Source organism: Misgurnus anguillicaudatus, chromosome 19, assembly GCF_027580225.2.
Source record: "Misgurnus anguillicaudatus chromosome 19, ASM2758022v2, whole genome shotgun sequence".
Lineage (NCBI taxonomy): Eukaryota > Metazoa > Chordata > Actinopteri > Cypriniformes > Cobitidae > Misgurnus > Misgurnus anguillicaudatus.
In genome coordinates this window covers 49,777,842-49,791,675 of record NC_073355.2, presented here as the reverse complement: position 1 = coordinate 49,791,675, position 13,834 = coordinate 49,777,842, and the positions used below count along the sequence as shown (strand labels likewise).

The following is a 13,834-nucleotide window of genomic DNA, read 5'->3' as shown; positions in this document are numbered from 1 at the left end:
GTCAAATAAAATGTCAAAGAGTCAGCTGTAATATTATTGCATTTACATTTCAGTGTTAGTGGAAGTCTAGTTAAGCAACAATGAGGCTTAGCCTGACAGTTAGCCTGCTCCGGACCAGGCTAGTTTGCAAGCATAAGTTTCCATAGTAACCGGGGTTGAACTAGTTCAAGTTTGTTTTATGAAACAAAATCCCCCGGCAATAAGCCAGACTTAACAAAATAAGCCTGGCTTATTCTGTAATCTAGTTTTATGAAACAGCCCTCAGGTTAGGTTCAGAGAGTATGTTACTCCGGAAACAGACTCTGAGTATAAGTTACCTCTCCTTCTGAAACAGGCTTGACTTACACCGCTGTCTCAGGTTTAACCTACCTCCCTTTTTGAAACGGAAAACTCAGAGTTTCCCTCATTTCAGGGTTAACAAACTCAGAGTTTGCACTTAACCACCTTTCTGAAACGGGCCCCTGGACAGGGACATAGACGCAATCTAACGCAAATATTTTTGAATGATAGAGCCAAAGTAAAAAAAGCCTTAGTTTGTACCCCACTCTACCCCAATGTTACTAAATATAAAGGTAAATAAGAACTAAAATAAGAAGTGATAAATACAGATGCAGTTCTGATGTAATTTTAAAGTTGTCTGAATAGTGCACATCTTCCGTTTTAAGTCCTCGATCTCCACAGTAAACTGGTTCATAATACATGTGTAAAAACATTTAATAATATTGGTATTAAACGTGCTGGACATTACCTCAAAGTACACAACTGTATGAGTCAGGAGATGTTTATGACGCTGTCCGGACAATGAATCCCTGCTCCAGAGAAAACAGTGAGTCGGGGTCAGATTTTCAACTTCATCTCATTGCTAACGGTTAGCGTATTAAGAAATCCTGTCTTCTGTTGACAAGCCAATACAAAAAAATAGAAGATGGCTTATTTATTTCAGTGCACAGCGAACATTTACACTGAAGACATCAGACTCTAGTGATGACCGCTTTAAACACTGATTCGCGAGACTTCAAAACCTTTACGAATCTTTTGATTCGAATCTTCTTCTTTTGGAGTTTTATGGCGATTAGCAAACCAACTTATGGTGCACTACCGCGACCTGCTGTACTGGAGTGTGTAGCTTTTTCTTCTTCTTCTTCTGTGTTTTACTGGCGGGTTGCTAACCAACTGTAAAGGTGCATACCGCCACCTACTGTACTGGACAAAGATAATCTGCATGAATCTAGTTAAATTCTATTAATTACCGCGGTGTTTTTTAAGAAGCTCATTATTGCCCTTATTAGCCCCTTCACTTAAAACATGTTCCACTGTCTCCATTTCCTTACACCCATCACAAAGACATGTATTGTGTTTACCTATGATATAAGCATTGAGCCTAGTATGTTCCATTCTTAATCTCTTAAATATTGTATATTCCTTCCTAATTATTATGATTTATATTATTTTGCTTTAATTTACTTTGTATGTTATAAAAATGTCTTCCTTTCATACATGAGTCCCAAGATATCTGCCACATATCTTTACATGCTTGTTTAATAAGCGATTTCCCTTCTACCCTACTCAAACTTACTGTTACATTGACATTATTTAATTGGTAATATTGTAAGAGTTGGTCCATACTTTCTTTTATCCAGGTTAATTTCTATTGCCCATATATTAGTTTTTCATGCAAAACCTGATCCCTTTATCTGTCTAGTTTCCCAACTTTCTTCTAGAATTTTCCTAGCTAAATTTGTGATTGAAATGCTGACTTATATACAACACACCCATGTGTGTAGCTTTTTACATACAAATTAAATAGGTATATGAAACAGAATTGTATGTAAAGGCAAACTTGACAAGAAATCAACAATCTTTGATGGCTCAACTGAGAACTGGTATCCTTCCCCTGGCCTTAGAAACTGGTCGGTTCACTCAAACTCCGGAAGAGGACAGACTTTGTAGACTGTGCGAGTTAGGAGAGGTTGAAAATGAAACTCATTTTGTGTTATATTGCCCACAGTAATTCCAAAAAGTTTTTAAGCCCATTTTTTTCCATTTCCTGAATAAGTGATATTTTTTTATTTTCATACTGTGTTGACATAAAATATGCTCTATTGTCTCTGTTTGATTACAATGTTTGCATTTACCAGTTGCATACTTTCTTATTTTAAAAAGGGAATTATTTAGTCCAGAATGTCTGATTCCAAGATGTGAAATGATAATATCTTCTTTTCTGTTCTTAAATGCACTTCTTCCATTTCCAACATGTAGATAAATGCTATTAAGATTTCTGCTCTTGCTATCAATATTCCCCCTGCTGAAAAAAACAATAAAACCATTATAGAAAATTCTAATGGTTTCAATTAAAATACCAATAGGAACCATTAGCTTTTACCATTAAAACCACTACACTGTAGTGTAGTTTTGGCCATATTCCATTAGAACCAATACATACCATTAAAGACCAACAAAAACCAATACACTGTATTGTGTTTTGGGCCATATTCCATTAGAACCAATAAAATTTCCAATAAAACCAATATAATTTATGTGATGGTGTATATTTGTTTTTAGCAGGGCCATGACCTCTTTTTTACTAAGAGCCACTTTTATGTCAACATCTGCATGATTTAAAGCTTGCTTAGCTAGTTTGTCAACCACTTCATTAGCTTCCACTCACACATAAGCAGGGACCCACAGAAACATAAGAAGACTTGTATTACTATTTCTCAATAAACTTGCAAGAATATCATATATAATATCTTGCCTGATTTTAGTCCACTTTCAAGGCTAGAAAGTGCTGCATATGAATCAGAACAGATAACTACTAACCTTTTGAGTATAAATAGCACAAAGGGTGAAAATCGTGCAATACATTCATCCAATTCCAATTTGGCATTGTAAGAATTACAGACTGCCTCTAAACAGATTCCTCTCCAACTTAGGTGTTAAAACAAGCTCATCCCCCTAAAAGGTTTGATTATTATAGAGGTAATCTCAGTCCAAGCAATACACTGATAATATAACTTAAATGTATATTATCTTAATTATAGTATGGGAGCAAAGTGAGACTTCGAGAACCAACACAGGTCAAAGGGGGTCTATGATAATTAAAGACATCTGTTTACACATCATCCAATCACTTGGGTGAGCACTCAGAACAATTCGACCATTTGATTAAGTACTCCTTAGGTGACTGTCAGGAATTGAGCTAGGGCTGGGCGGTATATCGGATTTAGGGAATATATCGATATGGGTTCCCGACGCGATGCGGAATTAGCCAATACCGTTCGTATCGATATGGTTTAATGCAACATAAGCGCGCATACACGCGCTCTGCGCGAGCCCGCCCGTCACAGCAAGTACGCGACATGGAGAAGCACGCAGAAACTTTGTGACTCTTAAGATGCGCCTCATGAATGTAGACATTCAAAAACTGCGGCTGCATGCACTCGGAGGATTGTAATAATTGAGTTCAAGACTAAAATAAAATGTCTCCTCAACCTGCTTTTACAGAGAGATCATTGGAATCAAGTTACCACTGCATATGTGTGCTTTCATCCCAACAACATGTCTGAGCGCTCCATCACAACACCTATTTATCTAATACGCTATTGCAGTTATTCCTCATCACTATTATAGAAATATCAGGTGAGAGATACTGCGTTTATACTTTAGTTCGACGGGACAAGTGCGTAGATAAAACAGAAACTCCGAAGGAGTTTTATTTTGTGGTGAACTTTCTCCTCAGATTCAAAGCCCAGTATAACAGCCACAAACAAGTCTCCGTTATTTAATTTTAAAACGTCACTTTAGAATTAGTAACGAATGATTGTGCTGCTTCAATGAAGCTATTAGTGTGAATTAATGAGATTATTATTAAGAAATAATAAGGGAGGATGTGTGTGAATGAATCAAAGACACTTTAATGTGCTGAATGTGTGCGCGTTATAGTTTCAGTTTGCACGTAGCCAATCAGATTCCAGAACCACATCTGTTCTATAAACTTAATTATTTTGGATAATATGTTTTTAAGTTTTGTCCGTTTTTGTGACTGGAATACACTGAAAGGACAAAAGGACTGTGACACCCCCTTCTAATGAAGAGGTGTGACTACTTTAAGATTTGTGTTCACAGAGTTTACTAATGCTACAGACAGTTCAGTATATTAATGAGAATTGTGTGTTTCTAATTTTATGGATAATAATTTCAATAGTATGTGCAGGACACTTTTCTATAAATATATTATAGATTAAGATCATATAACATGATAATGCCCATGTGCACAAAACAAAGTAAAAAAAAATGATTAAGAACTTCACTGGTTTGTATAAGTTAACTAAACCCAGCTAAACAACTTTGGTATGACAAATTTCATTTACCACCCATCAAGGACATGAGCATACAGTAATTTTGGGTAAGATAAAGGCTCTAACAAAGATGATTTTTTTTTATATGGTACTGCATGGTATATAATTTTTGTTTTGATTTGAAGTGAAATAGATTATTAGGGAGTGTTTACAACTTTATGGTACAATAACTTCAGTCACAAAGATTATAAAGGCTTTGACTTTCAAGTAACATTTTTATCCTTTTTTGTAAGAAATACCGGATATATATCGGATACCGGCATTCCTAAAAAAAATACTGGGATATGAATTTTTGCTCATACCGCCCGGCCCTAATATTGAGCCATTTACATACTACTACAAACTACTTTTGATTGAGACCTTCAACGCCCTCATAATTTTTTCTTACAGCATCTATATGATACGCCAGTCCTTCCCATTCACCTCAACGGTGCATCTCTTTCCGTCATTCTACTTATTGGTTTCTCTATTTTTTCTATTTTTTAAACCATTGTTGCTTGGGTTTAGGGTTAGAACAACTTCTTGTTATATAAAAATTACATCCTAATACAAATCCCAATTCTAACCCCAGCTCCAAGCGAACATGGCTTAAATATAAACAAAAACATGGAGAAACCTGTATAGATGGTTTCAGCAGTAACAACTATCCGTGTGTCTCAATTCGTTCCCTAGCTCCCGAGGTCGTGAATCAGTATATCGTGTACACAAGTTCGGACACTGGTAAGGACCATAGCTCACTTCACATTGGGACAATGTTCACTTATTTTTCTGTCACGTGGCTGCTTAAGCGTGTTGTGATCACTCACAGCTGTTACTCATCAACAACCGGCAAAACCATTTTTTAGGGAACGAACGTTCCAGTGCACTGAACGGATTTTGTGATTGAGACAGCCCTTAAAATGGCCGACTCCCTGATTAGTGCCCTGACTACTGAACAAGGGAGCTGATTGAGACACACGGTATATTAAATAACCTCCTTCAGCAAATCTGAAATCTCACCCTTAACCCAAGCAAAAATGGTTTAAAAACTGAGAAAAAAAAAGAGAAACCAACAAAGACAACAACAAAAAAAGATGCGCCGCCGAAGTGAATGGGAAGGACTGGCGCATCATATGCATGCCAAATTGGAATTTGGCGCATGTATTGCACAATTTTCACATTTCATGCTATTTATACGCATCTACATGAGACTGGGTAGCATTAGCAGTTATTCTTTTGCTGATATTGTATTGAAATATATGGATATTCACTGCAGAAACAGTTCTTGTAGAGGCAGAATCTTTAGAACCATCTGTATACAGGTGCTGGTCATAGATCTGTTGTATAGGACTTGAGGCACAGGTGAGACTCTGTGGGATGGTCAATTGAGTGATCAAGGTCTTTCTCGTAACTCAGTGCATAAACCCTTGACATGACCTAACTTCAATATCTACCACCACAATCTCACCACAACCTGACCATATACACGCCAACCGGTTTGACTAAAGTTGATTTACGCTGTGTGTGCCCCTAAATTTTCTGGTTGCGCCCCTAAAATTTTCAGTTGGGTGCTACCGTGCTCCTAATGAAAAAAGTTAGTCTGGAGCCCTGCTATTTGCCGCAATACACAAGACCACAAGAATTATAAAGAGACAGAAAAATGGCAGATATATATCCAAAGGGAATATTTCATGTTTGACCATTTAGACACTGAAGGACAAAGCAGCTGCACTGAGACAGCCGGAAATTTCAGAATGATTTGCAGAAATGAATCTGCCCACGGTGGTGTACACGGCACTGACTGCCCGCTGATCAACTTGAACTCAAATATTCAATATTGTCAGAGGAAATGTTTATATCTTTATTAACTGATTTGAAGTTCTGGAAAACTTGGCTGATTCCACACAAGTCACCTCCTGATGTATCCTCGATCAAATGAGCGGATCAAGAACACATCAGGGGATGTTTTTTGAACTTGGTTTCATGTAAACTTGGAATTGGAACAGTACTTGGGCCGCGACTGATGACATTTCACAAGTCCACAAGAACACAAGTACAGACATCTTGGCCTTTTGTGCGTATGTAGACTTTTAGTAAAGATCCTCCAGACAGTTTTATTAATAAGACCTCAGCTGATTTCTAAATGTTGTTGCCATATCCACACTGTTGACACATAAATGGTTTCTATCGAGTGTGGATTCTCATGTGTGTGTTAAGGTTAGATTTTGTTTTGAAACTCTTTCCACACTCATGGCATGTGTAAGGTCTCTCTCCAGTGTGAATTCTTGTGTGTGCTTTAAGGTTACTTTCAGCAGAGAAACTCTTTCCACACTGATAACAAATGTAAGGTTTCTCTCCTGTGTGAGTCCTCATGTGTTTCTTAAGTTCACCTGCAGTTCTGAAACTCTTTTTACACTCATGGCATGTGAAAGGTTTCTCTCCAGTGTGAATCCTTGTGTGTGTCTTAAGGTTACTTACAGCAGAGAAACTCTTTCCACATTGATGACAAGTGTAAGGTTTCTCTCCAGTGTGAGACCTCATGTGTATCTTAAGTTCAGCTGCAGTTGTAAAACTCTTTTCACAGTGATGGCACACGTGTGGTTTCTCTCCAGTGTGAATCCTTGTGTGTATCTTAAGGTTACTTTCAACAGAGAAACTCTTTCCACATTGATGACAAGTGTAAGGTTTCTCTCCAGTGTGAGTCCTCATGTGTATCTTAAGGTTCTGTTCAACAGAGAAACTCTTTCCACATTGTTGACAAGTGTAAGGTTTCTCTCCAGTGTGAGACATCATGTGTATCTTAAGTTCAGCTGCAGTTCTGAAACATTTTTTACACTCATGGCATGTGAAAGGTTTCTCTCCTGTGTGAATTCTTGTGTGTATCTTAAGGTTACTTTCAGCAGAGAAACTCTTTCCACATTGTTGACAAGTGTAAGGTTTCTCTCCAGTGTGAGTCCTCATGTGCATCTTAAGTTCACTTGCAGTTATAAAACTCTTTTCACAATGATGGCACACGTGTGGTTTCTCTCCAGTGTGAACCCTCGTGTGTGCTTTAAGGGCAGGATTTGTTCTGAAACTCTTTCCACACTGCTGACAAGTGTAAGGTTTTTCTCCAGTGTGAGACCTCATGTGTATCTTAAGGTAACTTGCAGTTGTAAAACTCTTTCCACACTGATGGCACGTGTGTGTTTTTTCTCTAGTGCGAGTCCTCATGTGTTCTTTAGAGTTTGAGAAGAAAAGATAACCTTTTCCACACTGATGACATGTGAAAGGTTTCTTCTCACTGTGAGTCCTCTTGTGATCTGCAGGGCGTTCATCTTCTCTGAAACTATTTTCACACTTTATGTCTTCTGTCTTCAGAGTTTCTTTCTGTGAAACATTATGGTTTATTTTTACAATCTGATGTTTCTCATCCACTTCTGCTTGACTCTCCTCTTTCACTTCCATCATATCTAAAATGAAGACAGTAAATAGTTCATATTGATAAATCAGAGTGACAAAACACATTTTAGATTGTCATGTATTCATGTTATTTTTACTGTGAAGTACATTATGTCATTTCTATTGTCAATTTCTACTATTGAAGTTTAACTCTTGTGCTGTGTTCAAAACCCTATAACACTTCTGGTGTTTCCAATATCACCAAACACTGGATTCTATCTTTTTGTCAACTTGTTTTCTTTCAGTTAGGACTGGTTTTGAAATTTTACTGTAGAAATCACTGCACTGGTACTACAGAGGTTAAGTTCATTAAATAAACCGGTCATGTAACTGACAAAGGACATTCAATGTAATAAATGGTTGAATATATTATGACCATATGAAAAATGTGTTCAAAAATATTACATATAGTTAATAATAAGACAGGGCTCCAGACTAACTTTTTTCACTAGGAGCACAATGGCCCCAACTGAAAATTTTAGGGGCACAACCAGAAAACTTAGGGGCACACACCGTAAATCAACATGCTAACCAAATATTCACATTTCTACTAATTTCCACTGTATTACTAATAAATACTTTAATGATAGATGCAGAAAGTACAATGTGCTGTTTCAAATTCAGTGTCACATCACAAAAAAAGGGTCAAATTTACCGGTCGCACATGTGCTGGATTGTAAAATTCAGTTGCACACTCTCAAATTTTGGTGGCAAAATGCCACCATTTGGTTGCAGTCTGGAGCCCTGTAAGAGCTGGGTAGTAACGGATTACATGTAATCTGAATTACGTAACCAGATTCCAAAAATCAAGTACTTGTAATTAGATTAAACTACATTTTAAAATACTCATAATCAGACTACTGTTACCTTTTTATGGATTACATGATTACATATTATTCACACTTTGGCAGAATGATGTTCACAAATATGTAAATCTCATATTTTCATAATAAATTTACAGAACGCTTATATACGTTCGTGATTGTTTGAGTTTTTTCTGGGGAAGAGGGGGAGGGGTGTGTAGAGAAGATGCAAAATTAATATTTTCAGAAAACCCGCCTTTAATACACCTAACTGGATCTAACTTCACACAATTCCACCCCATTAAATTCCAGCTATGCCACTATTCATAGGCTAACCGTACACTGTATTCAAATACATATTTTATTTATTTATTCTTTTTTATTATACCCTCATTGGAGATCTGAGCCCCCCAAAATAAAATAGAGACAAACATAATCTTAGATTGATATTGTTATAGTTAATGCAGTAATTTCAGTCCGATACAATAACATTAACTAGTATTTTTGGATAAAAGAAAATTCTCTCCATAACGACGTGAACACAACATAAGGGTTAACTGTAGTAGAGCATTGCATGTGTTGTAAACTAGGGATGCACTAAATCCAGATCTTTTGGGTTCGGATGAATACCGAATCCACTGTTTATGATTTGGCAATTCAAAATATTTTAAGTTTCGAATCCGAATACCGAATCTTACTGGCTTCCTTATTCCATTAAAACGCAATAATGAAGTGCAACAATGCAAAGAAAGGTGTTTTTCTTTCCTTTTTTTTTAAATCAGAATATGTTTGGTGACTTAACTGAAATTAATGTTATTGAACATTTACTTAATAAACATGGATAGTATGCGGTTTAGTTTTCGTTTATAACAGTAGGCTAAGCTACGAAAAATATAATGGAAGATCAGACACATATCCTGAATCCTAATTAAATTAACGTAAACCCTCTAACGTTACACATAAAATTAGAGTTCCCTTTAAAAAACAAACCAAGTTAGAAGTGACCAAACACATCAACGTTTTTCCTATTTAAGACGAGTAGTTATACGAGCAAGTTTGGTGGTATAAAAAATAAAATGTAGCGCTTTTCTAAGCGGATTTAAAAGAGGGACTATATTTTATGGCGTAATAGCACTTTTGGGAGTACTTCGACTCGGCGCAGTAACACCCTCCCTCTCCCATTATGAGAGTGAGACGGGGAGCGGACTTTTCAGGCGAGTCGAAGTACTCCCAAAAGTGCTATTACGCCATAAAATATAGTTCCTCTTTTAAATCCGCTTAGAAAAGCACTACGTTTTATTTTGTACCACCAAACTTGCTCGTATAACTACTCGTCTTAAATAGAAAAAACGTTGATGTGTTTGGTCACTTCTAACTTTATCTCTAAATGGTACAATTAAATGAATGGGGCTAAGCTGCGTGCTGTCGAGGCGTCGCGGCGCGCTCCAGCGCTTGCGTGCGCGCGCACAGATGGTGGAGGGATGTGTCAACGGTTCTTGGTTAGGGTAATAACATGTTTTAATATTGAAAATGAGTAGACTATTCCTTTAATCTGGGGAACTTTTAAATATTTTAAATGAGAAACTTATTAGGAATTTTTGGAAATTTGTGGAAATGTTTACAAACTATACCATATGCAAACATGAATAAACATATTGGTTGGTCATAAGCAGACATGCATGCAAGGTAAAACAAATGTTAAAAAGGACGTCATGACTGATTTAATTGTAAGTCGAACTTTAATTGATTCTGTAGTGGCACAATAACCATTTTAAAAGTTAATATAATAGTGCTAGCTTACATTTAGATGTCTGATTAACTGGCTAGCTATTGTATAAAGATATTTTGGTTTTGCTAGTTAAACTATAATACCATAGATCAAATATATTTATCCAAGTTTATCATCAAAACTTACTTGACTTGATGCATTCCTTGGGGTCAAATGCAAGTGTGGCTTCTATGGAGGTCAAGGCCTGGAAAATGGAGGGAAATCATCATCAAGATTTTTATTTATGCAAGTTTTAATCACTGTCTTGTGAATTAAAACAGATTTTTGAGACATTTTTGCAACTCCTAATAACTAATAGCTGGGATTGAAAAACATTTTACACAGCAGGGTTAAGCCTCAGGTATACAATGATAATGAAATGATAACTGTTAACACAATATCAGGGGAAATAACTCGCAATAATCATTTTGGCCATTTTTTATGCATAATACAAGGACGGTTAGATGAAGGACCATGGATGGATGAATGTGTGAATATCTATATATTATAGACAGATATATAAATAATATCCACCTTTAGTATATAAAAACAGAATTTGATTAAATCATTTGTGTTTAAACTAAATTTTCTAGCAGGTGTTACAACAAACCCTCTGTTCATAATGAACCCCAACCGAGGTAACGTTTGCACTCCTGTCACTTCTGGTGTACGATAACGGTAGATCTCACAAACAAACTTTAAGGGGCAGTTTCCGGGACATATTATATCTAACGCAAATATTTTTGAATGATAGAGCCAAAGTAAAAAAGCCTTAGTTTATACACCGCCCTCCCCCTAACGTTACTAAATATAAAGGTAAATAAGAACTAAAATAAGAAGTGATTTAATTTTAAAGTTGTCTGAATAGCGCACATCTTCTGTTTTAGTCCTCGATCTCCACAGTAAACTGGTTCATAATACATTAGTAAAAACATTGAATAATATTGGTATTAAACGTGCTGGACATTACCTCAAAGTACACAACTGTATGAGTCAGGAGATGTTTATGACAATGAATCCCTGCTCCAGAGACAACAGTGACTCCGGATCAGATTTTCAACTTCATCTCACTGCTAACGGTTAGCGTATTAATAAATCCTGTCTTCTGTTGACAAACCAATAAAATAATCGAAGACGGATTAATTATTTCAATGTACACATAAGCATTTACACGTGACGACATCAGACTCTAGTGGTGATCGCTTTAAACACTGATTCGAGGCTTCAAAACCTTTACGGATCTTTTGATTCGAATCTTCTTCTGGAGTTTTATGGCGGTTGGTAACTGAACTTATGGTGCACTACCGCCACCTGCTGTACTGGAGTGTGGAGCACAGACATGAAAGGAATAAATCACTAAATTATCCCATATAACCCGATTTCTTTAACTCATTTTATAATGGCTCTATACTTCTTCTATTGCTCTAAATTACATTCCAAAAAGTTTTTAAGCCCATTTTTTCCATTTCCTAAATAAGTGGGTTTTTTTTATTTTCATACTGTGTTGACATACAATATGCTCTATTGTCTCTGTTTGATCACAATGTCTTCATTTACCAGTTGCATATTTTAAAAAGGGAATTATTTAGTCCAGAATGTCAGATTCGAAGACATGAAATGATATCTTATTTTCTGTTCTTAAATGCACTTCTTCCATTTCCAACAAGTAGCTTAATGCTATTAAGATGTCTGCTCTTGATATCAATATTTCATGCTTCTTGCCATTTATTACAAGTGACCTCTTTTTTTACTAAGAGACACTTGTTGTCAACATCTGCATGATTTAAAGCTTGCTTAGTTAGTTTGTCAACCCCTTCATTAGCCTCCACTCACACATAAGCAGGGACCCACAGAAACATAATAGGACTTTTATTACTATTCTCAATAAACTTGCAAGAATATCATATATAATACCTTTAGTTAATATCTAGTTGATTTTAGTCCACTTGCAAGGCTTGAAAGCGCTGCATAACAGATAACTGCTAACATTGGTTTTACATCCTCCACCTAATGAAGTGCTACCAGAATGGCAATAAGTTCTGCTGTATACACAGACACATTATCGAACCCAGTCTCACGGAGTCGGGTATTAGAACAAAGGGTGAAAATTGTGCAATACATACGCCAAGTCTTTTTTGTCGTTTTATTTATTGGTTTATCAATTTTTTCTGTTTTTTAAACCATTGTTGATTGGGTTTAGGGTCAGAACAACTTGGTGGTGTTATATAAAAATGGCATCCTAATCCAAATCCCAATTGTAACCCCAGCTCCAAGCGACCATGGCTTAAAGGAACAGTATGTAGGATTGTGGCCAAAACTGGTATTGCAATCACACAACTGGTGGCTAATACACAACATGACAACATAAACATCAGTTGAGGGCTGCAACTCCACTTTTTAAATAACAATATCCTGGCCGAACCACTGTTGTCAGTGATATAAGTATTTGAAATGAAAATGATTTCTTAATGTCTAGTGACATAACAGGGCCATTTTATGATTAATTGATATAAATTTCTTACATACTGTTCCTTTAAATATAAAACATGGAGAAACCTGTATATTTAAAGCAACACTATGTAGTTTCAATGTAAAAATGACTTACAGCTCCCCCATGTGGTTGAAAAGCACAACAGTGCCTAGTATCAGACACTCTTCTGCAGGCAGGGGGAGGGGCGGGGCTGTGTTTCCTACCCTCCACCGCCACTTTCAGAGTGTGTTTGTAGCAGCTAGGAGGCTGCTCAGGTTGCAGCAACAGTAAAATTTGTCAAGTTAAAAGTTGTTCTATCACTGAAATAATTTTAGAGACATTATTTAAAGGTAAAAAAACTACATAGTGTTGCTTTAATAACCTCCTTCAGCAAACATTGTTTAAAAAACAGAAAAAAATTGAGGAACTAATAAATAAAATGAAAAAAAAGATGTGCCGTTTAAGTAAATGGGAAGGACTGGCGTATCATATGCATGCCAAATTCGAATTTTAAAACCATTTTTACTTGTATTTTTTATATGTGCTAGGTCCATATGTGTTGTGTCGTAAATGTGAAAATGAACTTCTACCTCCTCTGTCAGCTCTAGCCACTGAATAGAAATAAGCGGAGAAATCAGGTCAGTTTGAAAAGCTGCTCAGTGTGACGTGGAATTGATCGAGCTCATCATTACTATTCATGAGCTCTCCAACTTGAGACCACGCCCACATAATACGTGTAGTTCAGTGAGTTTTCATAACAAGTTACAGCAAGGATGGCTGAACGTCAACTGCACCCTATTCGGGCCATTGTTTTTCGTTCGAGAGACGTCATTCCTATCAAATGAGGAAAGCATAACATTTTCTTCGTGTTTGGCTGTTCAGAAGAACGCTGGATTTGAAGAGAGACTGCGATTAAAAAGCAATAATACTCCATCAATATTGGATCCGGACAGAATGGCACAGCTTATGTGAGTAAAACACTTTAGTACTATGTGTCACTATCAGTGGCGGCCGG

At 36.5% G+C, this 13,834-nt stretch overlaps 1 protein-coding gene and 1 pseudogene across 1 annotated transcript; both read right to left on the bottom strand.

Moving 5' to 3' along the window:
- LOC141350776 (uncharacterized) overlaps positions 1-13,834 on the bottom strand; it is a 381,966-nt pseudogene that overhangs the window by 171,503 nt on the left and 196,629 nt on the right.
- LOC129426373 (uncharacterized) lies at positions 4,810-12,161 on the bottom strand. The gene is made up of 3 exons (XM_073856581.1): positions 11,320-12,161; positions 10,497-10,554; positions 4,810-7,789 (listed from the first exon to the last, which is right to left on the bottom strand). The coding sequence occupies exon 3, from the start codon at positions 7,785-7,787 to the stop codon at positions 6,522-6,524; it is 1,266 nt and encodes a 421-aa protein (XP_073712682.1). The 5' UTR covers positions 7,788-7,789; positions 10,497-10,554; positions 11,320-12,161; the 3' UTR covers positions 4,810-6,521.

Coding starts and splice junctions, on each gene's coding strand:
- LOC129426373 (XM_073856581.1), bottom strand. CDS start 7,787: ATGATGGAAGTGAAAGAGGAGAGTCAAGCAGAAGTGGATGAGAAACAT.